This window comes from Microtus pennsylvanicus, chromosome 1, assembly GCF_037038515.1.
Source record: "Microtus pennsylvanicus isolate mMicPen1 chromosome 1, mMicPen1.hap1, whole genome shotgun sequence".
NCBI lineage: Eukaryota > Metazoa > Chordata > Mammalia > Rodentia > Cricetidae > Microtus > Microtus pennsylvanicus.
This window is the reverse complement of record NC_134579.1, coordinates 176,903,940-176,923,298: the sequence shown is the minus strand read 5'-3', so window position 1 is coordinate 176,923,298 and position 19,359 is coordinate 176,903,940. Positions and strand designations below refer to the sequence as shown.

The window sequence follows — 19,359 nt, the reverse complement described above, 5'->3', positions numbered from 1 at the left end:
CTGGCTGTTATGAGATATTAACCACTTGAGAATTTGTAAGTGAAATAGACGTTTAAGTAATGATCTAAAGTTCTTCCAACTTCTAATTGTAATTCTAAATTGCCAAGTTTTGCCTATAGAGAAACCATTTGTAATTAGAGGGCTTCTTAAAGTAGTCATTGTACAGGAAAAGGCACCTAATGAGCTGAGAATATCTCATATGAGTGAAATGGGCATTCCTCTACATTTAGAAGCCCAGTCCCTCAGGCACTGTTTGTTCATTGACCCACTGTGTTTCCCAAAGTAAACCCTTTATTTTTAGTATGATCTTTTTCACTGATTTCAACTGATGGAATCATTATTTCTTTTTTTAAAAAAAACTATCGTCATAAATCTGGTTTTCTAGAACCAAGCTACACTGATTTTTCAAGTTCTTAGACTGTTATAAGGGATATGGTGGAAGAAATATTCCTTCTGTATTTGAAATTTCATAACCTACATTGTTGATATAAACAAACGACTTTTTCTAGTTAAACTGGGCTTCTTATTATATAATGCCTAGATACTACAAATGTAAGTTTACTTGAAAATGAAAAAGATATTGAAAACTTGGCTATTCAAAAATACAACTTTTGTTCTATGGTCTAGAACCTGGCTAGTTAACAGGATAGAGATATTAAAGAAAATAAGCACCCAAGGAGAAAAAATGGTGAATTGTTATAGACACAATAGTCAGGAACATGTGCTGATTGTTTACTGATGGAATTGCCACAGCCTTGACTCCTTTCTTACCATAATTATCAGTGCAGATTGCATTCCATTACAGATGCATCTCCTATTGTAATGACAAACTCAAAGAGAATTCTAGCAGCTGTGCAGAAAATGAAGCATCAGAAATTTTATACCCAGTTAAACTGACTTTCTGTTACAGAGGGCTTAGGCAGACTGTTATAAACACGTAGAGAGTCTTCTTTATAGAAGCCTTTTGGTTGTTTCTACCAGAGAATATGCTTCAAACAGCCAATGTGTGCATGTGCATTTGTGGGTGCATTGAGTGTGCGTTGATAGTGACAGTCTGGAGATAGTAATTGTATAGGCTGGGAGGGTTGAGTGTCAGGAGTGAGTGCTCATAAATGTGGTGATTCTTCTTTCTTTCTCTCTCTCTCTCTTTTTACAACTTATTGTCCTGCTTCTTCATCTTTTTTAAAATTTATTGATTTTTATTGAGCTCTACATTTTTCTCTGCTCCCCTCCCTGCCTCTCCCTTCCCCCCTTCAACCCTCCCCCAAGGTCCCCATGCTCCCAATTTACTCAGGAGATTTTATCTTTTTCCACTTCCCATGTAAATTATATCTATGTATGTCTCTCTTAGGGACCTCACTGTAGTCTAGGTTCTCTGGGATTGTGATTTGTAGGCTGGTTTTCTTTGCTTTATTTTTAAAAACCACTTATCAGTGAGTACATGTGATAATTGTCCTTCTGGGTCTGGGTTACCCCACTCAGATTATGTTTTCTAGCTCCATCCATTTGCCTGCAAAATTCAAGATGTTGTTTTTTTTTTCTGCTGTCTAGTACTCCATTGTGTAAATGTACCACATTTTCCTTATCCATTCTTTGGTCAAGGGGCATCTAGTTTGTTTCCAGGTTCTGGCTATGACAAACAATGCTGCTATGAACATAGTTGAGCACATGTCCTTGTGGCACGATTGAGCATCCTTTGGATATATACCCAAAAGTGGTATTACTGGGTCTTGAGAAAGGTTGTTTCCTAATTTTCTGAAAAATTACCACACTGACATCCAAAGGGGCTGTACCAGCTTGCTCTCCCACCAGCAATTCAGGAGTGATTCTTCTCTTAAATTGATCTTGGTGAAATAATCTAGTGTGAATATCCTAAATACACTAAGATATACACTTTTAATGGTTGAATTTGATGGTAATGGTATTAATAACTTTTAACAATTCTGAATTTTATTGAAATCTTTATTATGAATATATGAGGTATTCTATCTAAAGTTTTACAAATATGTATACATATGCATATGTATGTTTGCATTCTCCAAACATCTTAGCCAGGGAGAAAGGAGAACTGGGGCTATAAGAATTCCCTACTATGAAGGTCCTAGGTTGAATTTGCTTGTAGTACTAAACAGAAAGGACTTTTTCGAGTAATGACTGAACCTGGAAATGTAAATGTAAAGCAACTCAACAAGCCAGGAAACTAAGCAGTGACCAAAAATGAACTAAGATGTGTTGCAAACTCAAGAGTCAACTGGAAAAGACCAGAGATAAGGATTTGAGTTTCGTTAAAATCTAGACATATAGCAGATAAAACTCATTGAGTCTGTTTAAGTTGAATTGAAATAATATTGAAAAGTGAAGATCATTGATCACATTCAAAGAGTGACTGAGAAGCAAATTGCTGAAAACAGGTCAATGGGAGTAATGAGTCACTTTTTTCTTCCCTCTATCAATTATGCCTCTGGGGATAAAACAGTAAATAGTAAACTGCCTCTCAATTATCTCTATTCATTAGTGGATGTGAACCATGAGAGTAAGTCCCTCATGTTTATAACCTGTGATGAATAGCTACTGATGGCTCAAGAGAATCAGTCACCAAGATGCCTCCTGATGATGGAATATATCACCTGTGGTCTTGCCCCTAGATCAGTCTTTGGTTTGTCAGATTCCATGATGTATGTGCAACCAGGAAAACACAGGTTGTGTCTCCTGTGATTCAAATGTCCTTTGTCCAGACAAACTGTAAGGAAAAGAAGGGGATAAACAAGGAATTAATGACTTAAAAGAAAATTATAGCAAGTTTTTAAATGTAACAATGTCTTATAATCTACCTACCACAGAGAATTAGTTGGTCAAACTCTAAAGAAATAAAGACAGTAAATGCCAGAATGTGAATTCTTTGGGGAGAACAAGAAGGAACTGTGATTGGGACAGGGCCATTGGCAGCTCCTGGGGTTTATTTTGGATCTATGTCTGTCTGTCTGAGAATGTTTAATTAATGTTTTATATATACAAATAAGATTTATATCTGCTTAGCTTATTTGATTGATATGTATATATATATATATATATAGTTATATTTCAGGTCTAAATCTTCAAACATGATGTGTAAATACTCTAAATGTCATAAAAATACATCTATAAACAATTGTTTCTAGGGATTTTGATGGATATAATTTTTAGCTCCTGTAGATAAATGCCAAAGAGGGTGGCAGCCAAGATTGTATGCTAAAATTGTGTTCAGTTTCATAAGACATTATCAAACCATCTCCTAAAGTAGCTCTAACATTGAGAGACTCAATATCAGAGAATACCAGTTGATAGCAAGGCAGTCAGCAGTCCAGTGCTGTAGATTCAGGTCATTCTAATCAGTATGCATTGGTATTTCAGCTGTTGTTTCCATATTTCTGATAATTTGGAGAGGATCTCTTCCTTTACTTGTTTATTGTTTCTCTTTCTTCTCTACAAACATTGTCTATTGGTTTTTTTGTCCCTCTTGTGAAGCTGGGATGTTTTGTTCTGTGTGAAATATAAAGTAGAGGTTACTAAAGGGAGACAGAGAAGCAATACTGAGAGAGAAGTAGTGGGCACCAAAATGCAGCTCAAGGGTAGAGAACTTTTTTTTAGAATTGTGTAGCACCACAGGGCAACGAGAAATGAGTGAATTGTACATCTCAGTATGGCTGAAGGGAAGACGTAGAAGGTCCCTAGCATGGGACATAATATTTGAGATGCTCATTACCTTGATTTTGTTGTTACACATTGTATAGTTATACCTAAATATATTAGCAGTGGAAATTATGTCTCTTTTTATAAATGTCTCCTAATTACATTGTTCTGAATCTATAGCTCTTGTGGAAATAGTTTTATTGAAAAAGTATTTTAAGTTTCTATTACTAATAGTATGCTAAAATAGAATTCTTTTTACCTATGAACTGTCACAAATAGATAAAATAGCTACTTTACATGCAAATGGACTTTTAAAACCAGAGACTATTAGATGCTGATTTGCAGCACAGTCTGCCTGAAGTGAGGAAAAAAACCTAATAAATGCTGTGTTGCGAACCAATAATTAGATTCTCATTCTGGGACAAAGGGCTTGCAGGGTTTTCCTTCTTGGCCTCATAAATCTGACCGTATCTTTTCATTCTACTGCTATTAAGTGGTTTAGAGACATAACTTAACAGTAACATAAATGCCTGAACCTCAGTGGCCAGCACTTAAAACCTGCGATTTCAGGGTGATGGTGTGCCTTGCATTGACGAAGTGGCTGTGCCATTTGCTCTTGAAGATAGCTGCTTGCGGTTAAGCTGCAAGTTCAGTATCACTTGGCTTTATACTCTAGTGCTGTTGGCTAAACTTAAAGATTGTTAATCCCGCTGCTCTGTCTCTACAGAAGCGGTATGGTGCAGTGTGCTAACAAACCATATTGAAGTTTGGATTCTAGCTGGCCCGTTTCCCATGCTTAGGTGGGAAACCAAAATCTGCTGAGTTGTGCAGCTGTCCAACTGTGGCCTACATCATAATCCAAAGGGAGAGGAAGTGGAGAGGTTGAAAGGAGTCGTGGGTACCAAAGTACAGTTCAGGGAAGAAGATTTTTCTGTCATTGTGCAGCACCATAGGGCAATGGGAGATACAAGTGAACTGTATATCTCAGAATGACTGAAAGTGGGGATTTGGAAGGTTCCGCGTCACGTGACTTGTTAAAGCAGAGATTTGTAGTCTTCTCACAGCTTCTAGACCCGTTGATCTGAGTCGGACCTTGAAGTGTCCATTTCTTCCCGGATCCAGGTAATGCCAATGCTGCCTTTCCTAGGACCACAGTGAAAACCACTGACTGGATATAATGAAAGTCCCTGCCTTCAACTATCATATGCTTTCTTTCCAAAAAGAGCTAAGAAAACAGATATTAGAATTTAGAGCTTGCCATTGTGGAGGCCACCAGGCCAACAATTAAGGAGAACATTTCCTGTCTGGGATATTATAATTAAGATCTTATGCTAAAGTCCTGGGAATAATGTATCTATTAATAGAATATTAAATGACTAGAGGTTTTATTTACATCTGGGAAAATGCCAGTTAAGCAAATAAATCAGATAGCAGACATCTTCTCAAAACCCCTGGTTAGTTGATGACACAGGTTTCTATCTTCATTGGAGTGTAATGAATAGCTTATCTTTCTCAGGAATTTTAGTCGTTTTTCCCCAAGAGTGCTGGCCTCCAGTAACTAAATTTAATGCCTGAGTGACAGCGCCCTGAGTTTATTCTGTTTTCCCTCCCTGCATTCACAGTCGTTTAATATGCAAATCACTGATCCCTGTGAGGTGTCTGCGCCTTATCCAATGGGGTTGATCTGAAGCTTACCTACTGTCAATCTTTCAAACTTATTTTTTTTCCTCCCTTCCACTCCTCGATCCCTCTCCCTCCTTGTCTTTCATTTGACCTGGAGATCAAACCCAGGGTCTTCCTGGTTTTTAAGCACTGTAAGTCCCGAAGGGTGATTTTTGAATGAAGGATGGATAGCCTTCAAGATGCTGGCCATTTCAGTGAAGATAACTGTATTGTGTGTATTAGTCATATTGGTAGGAGTCTGCTTGGTCCAAGGATTGAATTTAAGATCCTCAGATACACCCAAATGATAACTTCCTCTATAGCTTTTAATAGAGTTGTCGTTCTGTGAGTCTGGGATCTATTTGGCCACTCTCTTGATTAAAGCAAGGATGAGGATTTGCCTGGTTACTGCAGGATGTACTCAGTGTTAGACTTCATTTGCTTTTGAAGAAGAAATGGACGTTGTTTCTTGGTCCTTTTCTGTAGATCGTGAACTCCTACTCCTCGGGCTTGTTTGTGTTGCTGGGAGTCACAGGCCACAGCTGTCCTCTTTACTTCTGTATTCCACACGTCTTGTGCAGCCTGCACGGCAGTGCATAGGCACTCAATAAATATTTGCTGAGTAAATGAATTGACATTTTTAAAAGGTCACAGTTGTAAAGGAGGCTCCTCTTTGAAAGTTTACAATTTAGAAAATATAAATTATGTTAAAATGGTGTATGCGATGGGTTTTAAGAGCATTGTGGAAAAACAAAACACAATTTTCAGTGGGTGCGCTGGACATACAATTGTGTTTTCTTTGGTTGTTGAAGAGGAAAGGTTTTCCCAAACACTTTGATTTGATATTTTTGGAATTTCCTGACATGAACTCCATTAAACTAGAGGTTATTTTGATTCTGGGGATAGTGGCTGTTAATTTAAGGCTTTGTGTCACTTAACCTTGTAGAATATTCGTAGAACATAATGTTGGTGTATAATTGCATATGTGGGGTTGTCGTGTAATAAGATATGTGAAAATATCATAAGATTTTTTACTCTAAACAAGAAAATTTAATATGCTTTCAAGTAAGCTAACTTCATTCAGGGACTGGCAAAGTTCAGACACATTTATTTTCCCTCTGGTCTGTGCACTTTGACCTTGCGTATGCACTTTGACCTTGCAAACAGTGAGTAAATGAGTGACTGAGTTTCCTCTAACCAGAAAGTACACATTGAAGCACTCCTGAGAAAATCGTTATGTTGGTAAAGTCCATGGATCTAAGTATCTGTGGAGACTTTCATTCCACAGCCATTTTTATAATCAAATCAGTCAAAACCTAATTATCAATTAACGATGTATAAGCTGCCTAATTTCTTTCTTACTTCTTTTATTGGTCTGCCATGTAGAAATTGTTAACAGTTATTACAGACTAAGAGGTATAGCTCAATGATACAGTTCTTGCTTAGCCTGCACAAGACCTGGGCTCGATCCCAAGCACTTGCCCTAAAGGGTGGGGTATTACAGAAAGGTTCTGTGGACTTAAAACAGCAGGCCCTCATTAAAGTCAGCCTCAGACTGATTTTTGAAAACAGGCCTAAGAATAGCTTTTACATTTTTAAAGAATCATAAAAGAAAACAAACATGAGACCGTGGGACGATGTGATTGCCAATCTGGAAATCTTACCATGTAAGTCTTTACAGAAACTGAAGACTCTTAGTACAGAATGCTGTGTAGGGATGACTGAAGTTGATGACAGTGGATTGAAAGCACAGCAAAGCACATATGAGATGATGCCACTTAAAAGTGTATTCGGTCCTGCTCAGGGTAGACACTTAAGGTATTACAATCTTCGTGTTAGTTAGGAAGAGAAGTTAATAGCATCCTATATTTGAGAGCCTACTTAATTTTATGACTTTTCAATAATGAAAATGTACTCATTGTGTAATGGAAAAATTAAAATTTTTTATTTGAATTGGAGGAAGAAAGATTTTATCTAAGTTGTATTTATCTAAGATGCATTTCTCTATTTCTGAAATGAGGAAGTGAGGCTGGGAGAGGGAAGCTAATTTGCATGAAAGGACAAAAACATAAGGCAAAAGCAGCATTACTGTCAAATTTTCTTTGTAGTAGCATCACCATTCGATAAATTAAAACATTCATCCTTCTTCTGCATGAAATATGAACACTGTGCCCAGAGCAATCTGCGGGTATTAGGTATATGATACATGATGAATGAAATCAAAACCGCAAGACTATTGTGATGACCTGAAGACAGACAGGTGTGTGTTTGCTTAGGCAGAATGAAAAATGAATAGCTTAATACTGAGCATTTCAAAACGTGATTGTAGCCGAGGAGCTGACTCATTTAGTAAAGCGCCATGGGCACGAGCGCGAGGACCTGAGCTGGAGACTTCAGAACCCTGTCAAAAATTGGGCATGACAGCACATACCAGTCGTCTCGTCTCAGTGCTAGCCAGAGAGCTTGCTGCCTAGCCGGCCTAGCCAGATTGGTGAGCCCCAGGAGCAGTGAGAGACTCTGTCACAAAAATGAATACATAAATAAGGTAGAAAGCAACTGAAGACATCAACCTTGACCACTGCCCTATATACACACATAGACATGTGTGCCGCATACATTTACACACAAATACAGACCAAGCGAAACCTATGTGCATTAGATAGTTATACATTTTTTCAAACTGCCACCACTAATAAGTCTAGCAATCCATTGCGTTTTCATACCTGCAGAGTTAATAGTTCAAACTGTGGCACAAACTCAGAAAGGTCACGTATTCTGAAGCTCATGCCCTTCCGTGTAAAGAAGACACAAAAGAGACAAGTGACTTATCCCCAGGCCCTCATGCAGGTAACTGTTCACAGAAAAAAATCTGCAACTCAAAGGAGAGCAAATAAATACGCTACCACATGAGAAGTCTTTATTGTAATGAACTGATCGCTAACAGCAGAAAGAATGAGTAGGACCATAGAAAACAGACATAAAAGCTCAGCAGTTTTTGGACCATTTAGTGTGTGTACGAAAAGCCTAATACCGTCTATTATTCCTGAGGGAACCACTAAAGTCCAGCAAAGAAAGATGATAGTAACTATTATTGCCCTTTAAGGAGCTCTCGTGCCTTTAATCACAGCCATTTTCTGATTTGGAAAAATGATTCCCCATCCACGTACTTAGAAACTGAGGCATCAAGGGGTTTAGATGAGCATTAAGGATCATACAGACCATTCAGGTGAGGAAGCCTCATTACCTGGTCCCTATTTAGTATCTGAAGAGGACGGGGATGCTGAGTCACCAAGTCGAGATAGCTGTGTGTCCCATTAAATCAAGAAGAACAGGTAGACTGGCTTTTAAAACTGATATAAATAAGAAGGTGAAGTCCAAGGAAAGATTCACTGGCGTGGAATGCCTCATAACTCAGAAGTGTCAGGGACTGCAGAGATGAGGCTCTTGGTTTTCTATCTCATTTTAGCAAATAAGTATTTACAAGCCCATATATTTATATATATATATAAATATTATTATATATGTATAATATATATATATATATATATACATAATGGCTTGTGATGCTTACTGTAACAAGCATTGGCAAATATACCAGTTGGTATTTCCATGGTAATGCATTGGGTAATAACCTCCATAGGGTAGATTCCACAGAAATCTATTAAAAGTTATTTCTTAATAACATATGAAGCTTCATAGTTCTCTGTTGCTGCAGCAGGCATTATATTTTTTTTTGAAACAAAGGTAAGGTTTTTTTGATGTAATCTCTATGGTCAGAAACTATTCAGCATACTTAATGATATTAAGTGCAATTCCTTGTATGCTGTATATTTTTCCAAACACCATGCTGATGATTTGCCCATCTTTGAAACATCAGTTGAGATGGAATGAGCAACTTGACAGCCCACCTTTAGATGCGGCAGTGACTTTGCTTCTCATGCCAGTGTTCATTTTTCTTTTTATTGTTTAGTATTTATTACTCCCAGAAAGTTTTTTGGAAGGTGAAAGTTTAAAATAATGCAATATGAAGTCCACATACTCATGCTAAACCTTACATAGTTCCTTTGCCTTTTCTGTGCACTTGTAATATTCATATTGAATACAGATTTGAAAAGAGATAACATCCATCGTACAGCTTCCTTCCAGGCCCCATTTTGAGTAAATGCTTCTAAGGACCCAAATTGGGGCTAGTTTGATGACTCAGAAGGTATAACTGAGTTCAATCTTAAGAACCCACACAAAGGCAGAAGGAGAGTCCCTGTAGGCAGAGACTGCTTGTTCATTCCTGGCTGCCCAGATCCAAAATAATCACATAGAAACTATATTAATTGCAATACTGTTTGGCCAATAGCTTATACATATTTCTAGCTAGCTCTTATATCTTAAATTAACCCATCTCTATTATTTTATATTTTACCACAAGGCTCATGGTTTACCGGTAATGTTCCCTGGTATCTGTCTCCTTCTGTGGCTATATTGTGTCTCTCTGACTCTGCCTTCTTTTTCCCAGCATTCAGTTTAGTTTTCCCACCTAGCTCTATTTTTCCCTATCATAAGCCCAATCAACTTCTTTATTTATTAACCAATAAAAGCAACACATATTCAGAAGGACTTCCCACATCAAAGTCCATGTCTCCAATCCTTCCTATCTATCTATCTATCTATCTATCTATCTATCTATCTATCTATCTCTCCTCCTTTTTCTCAAAACACCAGTCCTCTTTCATTTTTACAATAAAGTGTTTACCTTTTGATTCTTGTACTGAATTTGGGTTTACATTATGACCTATGCTGTATATTGATGCTTCCATGATTTTGTCTAAATCACCAGGCTTGCCTTCCTGCTTGTGAATACCATTGAATGAAGAAACTTGTTTTGTTTTTTATACCATCTCTCCTAATAGTCTTTACCACACCAGTAATCAGGGGTATAACAAGTCTTTTTCTGTCCCACCAGTCAGCCTGCAAATAATGACATAGAGACTTCTTATTAATTATGAAAGCTTTACCTATAGCTTAGGCTTGTTCCTACATAGGTCTTATAACTTAAATTAACCCAGTTATATTAATCTACATTCTGTCACATGGCATCACCTCTCTTCTATTTTGTACCTCCTGTTTCCTTTCCATGTCTCTTGGCATCTATTGTGCACCTTCTCCTTTCTCATTAGAAATCCCACCTCTACCTTCTGCCTGGCTATTGGCTGTTCAGACTTCTCTTACACCAATCACAGCAATGCACCTTCGCACAGTGTATAAATATCTCACAACGCAGGAGTATGTGCTTACTATATCTCAAAACCATATTCTATACAACAGAAAGATAACTCCCAAGATCTTCTCTACTATCCCCTTTTGACAAAAAGAGAAAAGTAGCAAACCGACTCCTCTTTCATATTTGAATTGGTGACCAGCAAATTCTGAACTACATCCCAGAGTACCTGATCCCCAGCTCACTGTGCCTGTCACCAGGCAACCTTGACATGGTTTACTCAGGGTATCCAAAGGACTTGTTTCAGGAGGAGGCAGCAGATGATGTAGTGGTAGCTTGCCTGCCCTTGGACAGAAGCTAGAATTCTCACCAGTATTTCTTCCTTTTTCCACCTTGCCCGCCTGACTTTAAATCCTCCTCCACTTAAGTGCTAGGCAATGCAATCATCCTCTCTCAGGAAAAAAAAAATCAATATCAAATGCAATTTTATTCATTTATCAACATTTATTCATTTTGACTACAGGAAAGCATAAAAGCAAGTTCTTTTTAAAACTTCACTAGCCGTTAAATTTTTTATGACAAAAAGAATATCTTTTCTAGATCAGGGTAAAGAAATAACTCGCTGGTAGAGAGCCTGCCTAGCATGTACAATGCCTTGTTAGATCTCCAGTGCGGATGAAACCTAAAATGCCTGTTCGCTGGAGTATCTGCATTTGCATTTTAAAATTAAAATCTGAAGTTTCTTATTTCACTTAGACCTCTGTACTTCCATATGTGAGAAATACCATGTCTCTGGGATTCTAATGGATTCTCTTTGACAATGGCCCATGGTTATGGACCTAAAAACCATACACATCATTTCTGTGGAAAGTCGAAAAGATATTAATGCTTTAAATGCACAACACTCTCCTCACTTAATTATATACAAGCCAAAAGTTGAATGGTTGCATAGAAAATCACATGGAAGCGTAGCCAAACAATTGACAAGAGTCATATGGTTTCTAAATGAAGTCATAATACAGTTTAATAAATATGCTAAAGCTCTCAGGTTAAAAAATCTTTCAGCTTTAGGTTTTGTTAAGTAAAGGAAAGATACAGGAGGAGGAACACACAGGTGGGACACACATGGGATAGGCCTTCTTAAGCAAAAGAATTACAAGAGAGCTAGCGAGGTAGCTCAGTGGATAAGCCATTTGCCAGACAGGTATACCATGCAAGGGTAAAGACAAGTTCAGTTCCCCTGCAGCCATGTAAAAGCTAGGCAGGTCTGGTGGCCTGCCTGTTACCTCAGAGCCCATGAGGCAAAGAATGGGGTCCCCCGGCAAGATGACAAGCTAGACGAGCTGAACTGGTAAGACTTAGCCAAGTAAATAAAGAATAATCTCGGCTAGATCATCAGGTAAGGGCATTTGCCATCAGACTTGGTCTCTGAAAACGACCAGGAGAACTCACTCCCACAAGTTGTCCTCTGAGCTCTGTACTCACACATGCCATGGTAGATGTATGTAGGCACCTACATACACATATGCACACACACACACATTTAAAAAGTGTTTAAAACAAAATTAAATGGAGAATAATGAAAATACCATCATCATCCCCTGGCCTACACACACACACACACCACATGTGGACAGACACACATGGGAACGTGCATACACATATACATCATATTAAAAACAAAAGAATGACATGAAAAGAGATGGCTAGAGCTTCTATGCACTGATAGAATTGTGAGTGAAATATAGGAGCATTTAAGCTGAATAGAAGGTCTTTGCCTATAAGCATAGGGACGTCATTGACTTCTGACAACACCGAGTTTTAAGGTCTGCTAAATTAGCTTTCCTATGTGTCTTTGTTTAATATTTAAACCTTTCTAAATTTAACCCTAAATAAAAATAAAGCCAGAGTATCTTCTTAGTGCAAATTGGTTGAGTGACTGAGTTTGGCTCATTTTATGTGCAAGTTAATTACCTCACTTAATGACGTATCAGTTCACTTCTTTTCCAGAAGATATTGTCATAGATATGATGACACCTTTCACTGAAGGCTGTATGTAGTAAAAATGAATAGAGGTAAACTCGGTTTATGTTCATGGAGAATTAGTGTTTGATCTTTTGACAATGAAGTTTTCAGCATAAGCAATTTAAGAAAGACTTCGGTAAGGAGCATACATTTCAAACTGGAGCATGCCAGGGTGGGAGTGTTCCCTTCTGCAGCCATCTGTTCTTACTCATTTCTTCTTCCCTTGCTCTTTGCTCTGTTGTATATATGACTCTCATACAGTTCTTCGGGGAACTGTAAACTACAAAGACAAGGAAAGGAATACATCTTGTTTATAGCCTTGTCTGATCCTATCTGTAAGGGTAAAGTAAAGAGATTAATGTTTTACTTGATGGAGTTTAACTTTTCAAGTGTTTAAAACATTGAACCAAAACTCAATGAGACCACGGTGATGTTACTTAAACGTAATGAAAAGATTTGGATTTGATGTGTTTGTTCTGAAATTCTTAGCTTTGGGCCATTAAAGTTCTTATCTAAAGATATTTGTTAGCTATATGCATGAAAGATTACTTGAGAAGCTATTTCATCATATTGCTGACCTTCTTTCAGCAAATTATATTGGTTTTGACTTTTGCTATGAATGCAATCAGAATCTCTATCACACAAAATGTTTTTCAAAACTCTTGCTGGATCCTAAAATGTCTGTGCGCCTTCAACGGATGGGTAGTTATTAAAAACTGTTTTCTTTTAGTGGTCTTTAGGAAAAGAAGGGTGAGGGAATAGAAAGTCCTCGGTTGTAAGCAGGGTTATATTTTATGAGCTGCCATCTTGCCCTCTCAATTTAAATCTTCCCTGACAAGTTTAGTGCCAACAAACCTTGGAAACCAAGATTGACTCAGAATTTGGTGGTACATTAGCAGAACCTTTGAAAAGTTGACATTGATTTTGCTTCTCATTTACACACACACACACACACACACACACACACACACACACACACACATGGTCAGGTATACTTTAGTTCTAGTTTAGTGACTTCTATGCAATACTTTCTCCTAATGATAAAACACAAAATCTGTCAGCCAACTTTCTTGTTATATTGGGGAAATCAAGCCAGACACTGGTGGAAGCAGGAAAAGGGCAGCCCTGGACCCCAGGCACTTGGAACCAGCCCTCTTCCTGCCATCATGCTGTGCCCCTTGAAGGACCAACAGAATTCCATCTAGTGTGCTTTTGTAATAATTTGAGGCTTAGCACATCATCTAAGATGGGCCGCTTGGAGCTTAATTGCCTTTTAGAATGATTTGTGATATGCCTCCTCCACTCTCTTAGCAGTGTTAATTTTATAAGCTACTTTTATTATGTGCACATCATGAGGGGGAAAAAGATGTTCTCTTCTTGAGTCTGGACTCTTCTTTCAAATACCCTTTCTTCAAACAATATGGAGGAGGACTAGAGAGATGGATCAGCAGTTAAGGGCACTGGCTGCTCTTTAAGAAGACCTGGACTAGCCATAAACAAAGGACATTGAGCCTATAGTTCGTGATCCTAGAAAAGCTAAATAAGAAGGTGAACCCAAAGAAATACATGTAGTTATCCTCCTGGATATTGGAAGTAGACAAGATCACTGGGCAAAAGTTGGGAGCAGGGGTGTGGAGGTGGGTTGGGGAGAAGGGAAGATGGGGAGACAGAAGGGAGAAGGGGAGGATTGGGGAGAGCTTGGGGGAATTGGATAATTGAGATGGAGGAAGGGTGGATATGGGAACAGGGAAGAAGATATCTTCACTAAGGGAGCCATTTTAGGGTTGGCTAGAGTCTTGGCTCTAGAGGGGTTCCCAGATGTCCAAGGGGATTTCCCCAACCAGGTCCATGGGCAGCAGAGGAGAGGGTACCTGAACTGGCCTCCTCTCATAGACACACTGATGAATATCTTGCTTATCACCATAGAACCTTCATCTAGCGAGGGATGGAGATAGAGACAGAGACTTACATTGGAGCACTGGACTGAGCTCCCAAAGCCCAGATGAAGAGCAGAAGGAGGCAGAACATGAGCAAGGAAGTCAGGACTGTGAGGGGTGCTTCCACCCACGGACATGGTGGGACTGATCTAATGGGAGCTCACCAAGGCCAGCTGAACTGGGTCTGAACGAACGTGATCAAACTGGACTCTCTGAATGTGGCTGACAATGAGGGCGGACTGAGAAGCCAATGATAATGACACTGGATTTTGATTCTACTGCATGGACTAGCTTTTTGGGAGCCTAGTCTGTTTGGATGCTCACCTTCCTAGACTTGAATGGAAGGGGGTGCCTTGGACTTCCCACAAGGCAGGGCACCCTGACTTCTCTTAGGACTGAAGAACGTGGGGGAGGGGGAGTGCGGGGAGTGGGAGGGAAATGGGAGGATGGGAGGAGGTGGAAATTTTAAATAAATAAATAAATAATTTTAAAATAAATCTTAAAAAGGGGGGGGGGGAGAAGACCTGGGTCTGATTCTCAGCACTCTCGTGTCAACACACAATTGTTTGTAACTTTAGTTCTAGGGGATTTGTCACTTCTTCCAGCACTGACCATATGTGGTTCACATACAAAATGCAATCAAAGTGCCCATACACATAGAAATAAAATTTAAAATAAAAAATTAAATATTGGAAAATAACAGTGAGAATTGAAATTGAGTACATTTATTACCTAAAGCATCAATGGGACAATCAATTTTTTTCTCCAAAAGTGTTTTGCACTTTCCCCCTAATTACATCCAGGGTTGAGACTCCAGAATTCCTGAGATAATTTATTTGATAAAAATAGCAGACTGGTGAAGTGTGTTGACCCACATTGCAAACACTGTAAAGTCAGTGATGTCTTATCACTATGTCTCAGACTTGTAAATTAACCTTTGATTCAGTCATTCGTTTATTAAATATGCCTTTTGAATTCCAGCTTCTGGGTTGCTGATGTGGTGTTGCTTTGTGTTTTGTTTTATATTAGCCAGTGCTTTTCTTATATTGATATCTAGTTGGGTTGTCAAAATAACAAACCAGAAAGCAAATAAGTAAATAAGGAATTATAATGTGATAAGTAGGTACAGAAGCATACAAGATAATGTGATAAATACTGAAGGAATATGGGCAACTTGGGTGGAGGGCTGTTTAGAAGAACTCTCTTGAGAGGGCTATTCAAATGATTCCCAGAGATAAGACTAGCCGAGGCTTTCGGAGAGCAGTCCTCGTGAAGACCAACATCTGAGCTGGAAAGTCACGACTTTCCTGTCCATTAACTGAGAACGAACTATCTATCTTTCTTTTTTTATTATTATTGTTTTATGTCCATTGGTGTTTTCTGTGTGAGGCTGTCAGATCCCCTGCAACAGGCGTTACAAACAGTTGTGAGCTGCCACGTGGGTGCTAGGGAATTGAACCCTCTAGAAGAACAGCCAGTGTTCTTAACCACTGAACCATCTCTCCAGCCCCCTAAAACTATCTTTCTGTGTTTGAATGATGTGGTGATATTAACGAATTTAAATGCAAATGGGTATTCTGGATTGACTAAAGCATGAAGTGAAGGAAAAAAATGAAATCTCTCTACTTTCAGAAAGAAGGGGAAATTATTAGGTGACATGAAAACATTTAGAGATCTATTTCATGCCTTTGCAAACACCTCATTGTGTGACACAAGCTGTCAGAGTCGGTGTTCATGGAAAGCAAAGATCTTGGAGTTGAGAATTGACTTGGGCCTTCGAGAATAAATGGATTTGATGGGTTCCAAGGAGGCAGTAAAATGAGAGAACTGGCTAAAGAAAGACTGTAATACTGTCAGACCATTCACAGGAATCTGTGACTATGAAGTCTCACAAGCTACAGCCAGAGCAGTCTTTGAGGGAACAGAGATGACAGACAGGCCTGATTCATAGGAGCTGTTACAAAGATAGTAGGACAGCCAAAATCATAATGGTTTCTTAAGCAAAAAAATGTTAAAATTATACAGCTTAATGTAAATGAGAAAGCCTGAGGCTAGGATAGGAAAACTTTTTTATAATCATCTTTTTTTATTTTACCTGGTGGTGAGAACATGGCCTATACTAATCTTCAGGTGAGCTATGCACAGGACACGTCAGAGTTAACCCTGGTACACCTGGTGGGGACTGAAGGTTAGCAAATCAAACACCAAGTCCAAGAGATTTGCTCAACATCATCAGTGATGGAACTAGGCAAGTTTATCTGGAATATTCAATTACTAACTCAGTGTGGGACGGATTAGATTTCAGAAAACAGCAAGATACCCAAATTGTGCTATGTTCTAGGAGTAGAAGGGAAGAGCTGGAAAAAGAATTGGAAGAGGATAGGGATGCGGTTAGGTAATGAGAACTTGGGGCTGAGCTCTTGAGCTCATAATCAAGCCTTGGAGGTGGGGGAGTATAATTCTGACCAAAACAGAATCATATAAAGAAATAGCCTCAAACTATAACTGTGCAAAGTCCTCGAAGATGTGTGTTATTATGATCATCAAAGCCACACCTAACCTAGGGAGTGGCCACTATTTGCTCTAAGGTCCATAAACATAATGACTTGTTTATTTTTCTCCACAACTTTCCCAAAGCAAATGCTGCTGTTCTCTGCATTTTCTAGGCAACAAATCTTGGGCACAGAGAGATTAAGCAACGGGGCCAAGATGAATCAACTTGCAGCAGTACAGCAGAGATTCAAACACAGGCGCTGTGCCTTCAAAGCCTGAGTCTCTAGTTTACAGCCATATGCTTATATCCAAGATGGTGTTTTAATTGCATAGTTTGCCTTCTATCTTATGTAACTGTCTTGAAAAGGAGTTAATTAACAGTTTTAAAAGTTGGGTGGAAACCAGAAAGTCCACAGATGGCCAGGCAGTGGTAGCATAAATCCTTACCATAGAAAACAGCCTAGAATTCTCAGGGTGAGGCAGAGAATGGGAAGGAGAAATTGAGCCATGGATGATATTATTTATTATTATTATTATTATTATTATTATTATTATTATTATTATTATTATTATCTGTTTTCCATATACTATTGATGCAGGAAATTATCTTTTTGATGACAATTGATAATTTGTAGGTCAAAAGGCCTCTATTTATTCTTTCTATGTACCACAAACATATGTTTTTTAAATTTATATACAATATATATCAGTTTACCTCAGTTGATTGCCAGGGTTTTCATTTGAAACTCATTTCTAACTTTCCTTATTAAATGAGACTTAGACTCTGAAAGGGTAGTTTGTGTGAGGGTTTCCATGTTAGAATGACTAGGTCCCCATCCCTTCTGGAGCCAAGTCCTTGGGTCTCTCTTTAGAGAGGCTCAGGTCTTGGGATGGGAATTGTGAGGAACCATTCTCCCTGGGAAATACACATAGGACTTCCTGGACAAGCCCTGTACCCAATGCTCACACAGGTGGAGGAAGGGCCTTGCCATCATCCTCCATGGTATTAGTTCAGCCTTTTCCATGTTGAGGAGGTAGTAGGAATGAGAAGTACACTAAATGACGTCATACAGTTTGAAGGTACAAGGTACCAGTGTCATAACTGTTACAGGGAAGGTGGTAGCTGGCCCTCCTTCAGTGAATCTGCCAGTATTTTGATTTGAACAACTGACTGAACAAATGTCATCTCAACTGACCTTCCTAAAGCACAGTTCAACCAAATTTGCTTCCAAGCACTTCGTTATTTTAACAACAAAAAAGCTTACTCTTGATTGTATGTGTCTCTATGATTTTGACCTAGACTGTAGATACCACCCTACCTGCCAGTGTACCCATTTGGTCAGACGAGGTATACTATTTATCCTGCAGATTCATCATGCATCCATCGGTGATAGACTGATCCCGCAGGGGAGGACCATGTCCACCCCTAATACCTCTCCGCATTCTCTCATTAGCCCCAGGTCGGTGTCATAGCCATTCATCTAAAGGCCACCTCCACCACAGAGCCTTGATGATCCGGCTGAACACCTGCAAGATTTGGCCATCCCCACCTGTTACTTTATCTGTGTTTTAAGTATTTATGGGAATCATCTTCCTATTACACTATGGATAGAATCTGTACCTAATTTAACTTTTACCTGTTTCCTTCAATATCACAGAAAGTTAAAACCCGAAAGGGCTTAGATAATATGTAGATTATGTCTTTCTAAAATTTCTCTTTTCCCTATGCCCCAAGAAGAAACTGTGTCTAGAGTAGACCACCTAGTTCTCAATCTATGAAATGTTATCCAAAACCAGAGAGTTCACCTCCTGGCATACCCATAGAAATTACCTGGATGGTCTATGATGCTTCCAAAGGCCCGAAACAGCAGACTCAAACTAGAAATTAAGACTGAGGACGTGAGACATGCATGTCTGAATCGTGCTGTGCTCACGCCCTCCTATTAAGGTATATCTAAGGTAGTGCGTAAGAACCCCCAGTGCGTTGGCCCCCAGATAAGTTCAGCTCTACTCATTGTGATTGCAGATGAGTTGTAAAGTGCTAAAAATGGATAATAGTGGAGAGCGTTATGTTTTACATGCAATAGTAGCTTACGTAATTGTTTAACTTTTCAGATATTTCGAAAGAAAGCAGTGGAACTTGGGGTAAAATTGCTACCTGCATTTCATACTCCCTCTGGAATACCTTGGGCATTGCTGAATATGAAAAGGTAAAAGTCTTCATTTTCAACAACGTACTTTAAGGTGCAATATCTGAGACTGTGGCCTTGTGAGATGGTTTATTACATGCATACTTTGCTGACAGCGAGTGACAATTGAGTGTCTTAGAACTGTGTTGGAAGCTCTTACCCCTTCAGTGTT

At 38.8% G+C, this 19,359-nt stretch overlaps 1 protein-coding gene across 2 annotated transcripts in view; it reads left to right on the top strand.

Annotated features, from left to right (window-relative positions):
* Man1a1 (mannosidase alpha class 1A member 1) overlaps positions 1 to 19,359 on the top strand; it is a 177,453-nt gene that overhangs the window by 85,215 nt on the left and 72,879 nt on the right. For both annotated transcript variants that reach the window (XM_075945965.1, XM_075945974.1), the window contains exon 6: positions 19,114 to 19,208. In XM_075945965.1, the coding sequence (XP_075802080.1) occupies positions 19,114 to 19,208 (95 nt within the window). The remainder of the gene's footprint in view (positions 1 to 19,113; positions 19,209 to 19,359) is intronic.